General features: G+C 55.4%; 1 protein-coding gene across 1 annotated transcript; it reads right to left on the reverse strand.

Annotated features, from left to right (window-relative positions):
- Positions 1-2,554: 2,554 nt before the first annotated feature.
- Positions 2,555-3,451, reverse strand: LOC311428111 (olfactory receptor 14C36-like; the record flags this gene model as incomplete). The annotated part of the gene is made up of 1 exon (XM_084539665.1): positions 2,555-3,451. Exon 1 carries the CDS (start codon positions 3,311-3,313, stop codon positions 2,555-2,557), a length of 759 nt encoding a protein of 252 aa, XP_084395791.1. The 5' UTR covers positions 3,314-3,451.
- Positions 3,452-4,428: the final 977 nt, after the last annotated feature.

Here is a 4,428-nt window from a genome sequence, read left to right on the forward strand (position 1 = left end):
GTAGGGCAAAGTCCTACTTCCTGTGCTATAGATGCAGAAGGTAAAAAGAATTGCATTATGCCTGACACTACTCTGGGATGTGTCACCCAGGTCAGGCAACTTTACCTTAGTGCTGACAAGCCCATCACTAAAGCACGCTCCCAAGCTCTACATCTACACCTTGGTTCTCCAGTCGATGACCCAGCTCATTGATGGCAATCAGGGAGTCTCGGTTAGCGCGACGCTGCCTCAGGTGCGCCACCATGGTAGCCATTGGCACCTGCTGTTCTTCAACCCTCAGCAAACCCCCAACAGAAGGATTCTGTGGAAGGCCAAGCAAGGTAGACAACAGTTTCATGTCCTTTGTCTCCAAGGCAGCTCTGCCAAAGCCCCACCCATGGTGCCCTCTTGAAACTCTGAATTCCCTCTCCTGAAGCAGTCTATGCCAAGGATGCACATAGCCTCTGGGCCAGTCCCAGTGGGGTGCTTTTGCCATTCCTTCCCAGTTAGACTCACTTCAGCCTCCAGTACAGTTAACTGTTGGGCTGCCCCTGTCACTCCATAAATACAGGTGGGTTCTACCTCTTTCTAGCTTGATGGCATTAGGGTACTCTGTGCACCATTGTGCAGTAGTGCCTGATACATTTGTGGATCTGATGTGCCAGGCCATTAAATATACCCAGTCCAGTAAACCCGATTCTCCCTTTCCTCCCTGCCTCCCCCTGGCTTGAAGCAGGACCCCTCTAGTCCTGCTCATAGTATTCATTAATGTGTCTGGTAGACGGCCCAATGGAGACACGTTCTGCCATAGCACAGTAATTCCATGGGGCAGGGGAATGGAGCCAACAGTCAAGAGACACATTTGGGTGGGGAAGGTGGGGTGGGGCCCAGTAGAGACAAGGAGTCAAGGCAGTGGGGTTGGAGAGGCCAGCAGAAGCAGCCCAAGGGGTGGTGCTGCTTGTGAGGACACGTTTGTGGCAGCAGCCGGAGTGGGCAGCAGCTGTGCGCAGGCGAGGGGAGGCCAGGAAGCGCATGGTAAGAGCGCTCCTGCCAGCAGAGCCAAGGCCGGGGCCGAGCCCAAGGGCAGAGGCAGGCCCAGGGCAGGGGGCTGCAAGGGCCATGCTGGGCTGCCTGCCCCTGCAGCAGCCGCCCTGGCCCTCAGCAGATGTGCTGGAAGGCTGCAGGGAGGGGACAAATGCTCTGGGCCCCCTTCCTGCTCTGCCCAGGCCAGCAAGGTCCCAGAGCGGCCTCCTCTCCCCTGCCCCTGCAGCTCTGGGCTCCCTTCCCTTCGCGCAGCCCTGGCTCTGCAGCACCAAGCCCTGCTGGGAGCCCTCCCCTGCATGCTGCCACCGCTCCCTGACTCTGCTGTTGCCCTCTGCCGGGCACTGCCCAGCCCCAGCCCAGCCCCTGCCCACCTCTTCCCACCTCCCTGCCCTCTCCCTAGCCCAGTAGCCCAGGCTGTGCTGGCCCCAGGGCAGTGCCCACCGCAGGCTGCTGCAGGGCTCTGGGCACGGCCACCACAGCCCCAGCCCCTCGCAAGGCACCGCAGCTGCATGCATAAAGGCGGCTCTGGGCCTCCCCAGCAGCCCCTGCACTGGGGCCAGCCCCAGCTCAGGAGGTGGAGGTCCGTGAAGCTGCAGGAGCCCTGCTCTCTTGCCTGGGAGATCCCCAGCACACAGTGCTTGTGCCCCGCAGGGCCAGCCCTGCTCCCCAGGCCAGCACAAGAGTCCTGGCCCAGCCACAGAGCAGCTCTAGATTCCTCTCCAGGTTGCCATTTGCCATCAGACTCAGCAACTTCAGGATACTCCCTGGGCAGTCAAGGCCAATTATTGATTGCTGACCATGGCCATCCAAGAAGGGAGTTCCCAGTCCAGCACTACACTGAAATTCTGATCCACGGTGAAGCCCAGAGAAGTACGGGGCCCGTTCATGCAGATGTTCCTTGGGTATATTCCTAGCACCAGATTTGGAAGAGCTGTGCAAAGAAAGACTGTCAGCAATATACATGGAATCTCAAGACTTAGTCAAATGCAAGAGTACAAGAGACGAACGCGGAAGCCAAAAGAGAACAACAGTGACAAGGCCATGTCCTGCTGCTGGCCATGGCCATGGCTCCAGGGAAGCAGCAGCCCCGGCCCGAAGGCAGCAGAGAGGCAGAGCCCAGCGGGCAGTGAGGGGCAGCCCCGAGGGCCACTGGAACTGCTCCTGCATGTGGCAGCTGGGCTCTTGGCCCTGAGCCCCTCCTGCGTGCTGGGGCTGCTCCCCCAGCTCCAGTTGACACGGAACCTCTGACCAGTGACATTCTGAATGTATTTCAGATGCCTTCCTTATTGTCTTTATTCACAGAGGAAACCTAGCTCTACAGGTACATGAGATGACTGTGTTAAAGTAAATAAATTAACATACTTCAGGTTAAAAATTCCATTATTCAAATAAAAATTATATTGAAAAAAATGTTAAAGCATAATAATAAAAATTGTCCTGTCAGTTTCCCAAATAACTTATCAGTTCAGTTAATGTTTTTATTTACCATTATGTATTATGACAGTAGTAATAATGACCACATCACTGATGCTTAAGAAGCATGTATAAAAACAGTTTTAATCAAAGCATTCTTGAGCTCCTGGTTCCTAATGCTATAGATGAGAGGATTCACTGCTGGTGGCACCACTGAGTACAGAACTGCCACCACCAGGTCCAGGGAAGGAGAGGAGATAGAAGGGGGCTTCAGGTAGGCAACTGTAGCTGTGCTAACAAACAGGGAGACCACAGCAAGGTGAGGGAGGCACATGGAAAAAGCTTTGTGCCGGCCCTGCTCAGAGGGCATCCTCAGCACTGCCCTGAAGATCTGCACATAGGACACCACAATGAAAACAAAACAACCAAGGACTAAAGAAACACTAAACACAAGTGCCCCAACTTCCCTGAGGTAGGCATGTGAGCAGGAGAGCTTGAGGATCTGGGGGATCTCACAGAAGAACTGGTCCACAACATTGCCTCGACAAAGGGGCAGGGAAAATGTAGTGGCCGTGTGCAAGACAGCACTGAAAAGGCCACTGCCCCAGGCAGCTGCTGCCATCTGGGCACAAGCTCTGCTGCCCACGAGGCTCCCGTAGTGCAGGGGCTTGCAGATGGCAACGTAGCGGTCATAGGCCATGATGGTGAGAAGGGAATACTCTGCTACAAACAAGAAAGCAACGAAAAAGAGTTGGGCAGCACATGCTTCATAGGAGATGGCCCTGGTGTCCCAGAGGGCATTGGCCATGGCTTTGGGCAGAGTGGTGGAGATGCAGCCCACATCGAGGAGGGCAAGGTTGAGGAGGAAGAAGTACATGGGGGTGTGGAGGCGGTGGTGGCAGGCTATGGCGCTGAGGATGAGGCCGTTGCCCAGGAGGGCAGCCAGGTAGATGCCCAGGAAGAGCGCGAAGTGCAGGAGCTGCAGCTCGTGCGTGTCTGCGAATGCCAGCAGGATGAATTCGCTCACAGAGCTGACGTTGGGCATTCTCTGACATTGGACACAGTTGTCTGTTGAAGAAAGAAGACAGAACAAAGTTAGAGGAGGCTTCTCTGAGGAAAACCTATTGCAAGTTTTGGACCACCCCCCAGCCTGAGCCTCTCATTGCCAGAGAACCTTTCCACACCTCCCTTACTTGAGCTTGCAGAGGAGTCCTTCCTGCTGTTCATCAGGGGGAAGCAGGGATATGGGGGAAACTCTAGTTCAGTCCACTGATCAGGACATTAGAATTCGCAGTGCTGTTTCAAACAATGCATCTCAAGGCAGAACAGGGATTCAGATGCCACTGCTGAACACTGCTATTCTCACCTGCCTTGTGTCAGCCCTCTGTGAGCTGCAGGACCACCCCACTCAAGTGTTTCCCTGAGAAGAAACAGCAGACAGCTGAGAGCAGAGAACCCCCAGTCCAAGTGCAGCTGGATAGAAACCTCACCTTGTCTGTGCGTTGTGAGCAACTTCTCAGCTCTTCCCTCCTAGCAAGAGGTGTAGAAGTCATTGCCCTTATTGCACCTCATTGCAGCTTCCCACAGACAGCCATCAAGACGCAAGGCCATGGTGTTAGGATGGAGGTGTCTTCTCCTTGGGGCACCTGGATAACAAGGATGCCACAGGAGAGCTGCATCCTGCTGGAGAGCAGCCTGCAGCCCAGGAGGATGCCCCACGGACAGAGCTGGATATCTGAAAGCTGGAGTGTCCCATATCCCAGATGCTCCCCCTGCAGGGTCTGGAGGAGGCTTGGCAACTCTGTTCATGGCTGCCCAGGGGCACCTGCCTTAGGGCACTCCAAGGGGCTTCTGCCAGACTTCCTCACTTCGCACCACAACCCAGCAGGACTCTCAAAGCCTACTGCATTGCCCACTGCCCTCCCAGAAACAAGACCCAGCAGGAGGAGAGCCTTCCAGGACCTGCAGCTGCATGGCCCTGCAGCCAGGCAC

The sequence above is a fragment of the Aythya ferina genome (assembly GCF_964211825.1).
Source record: "Aythya ferina genome assembly, contig: HAP1_SCAFFOLD_29, whole genome shotgun sequence".
Classification (NCBI taxonomy): Eukaryota; Metazoa; Chordata; class Aves; order Anseriformes; family Anatidae; genus Aythya; species Aythya ferina.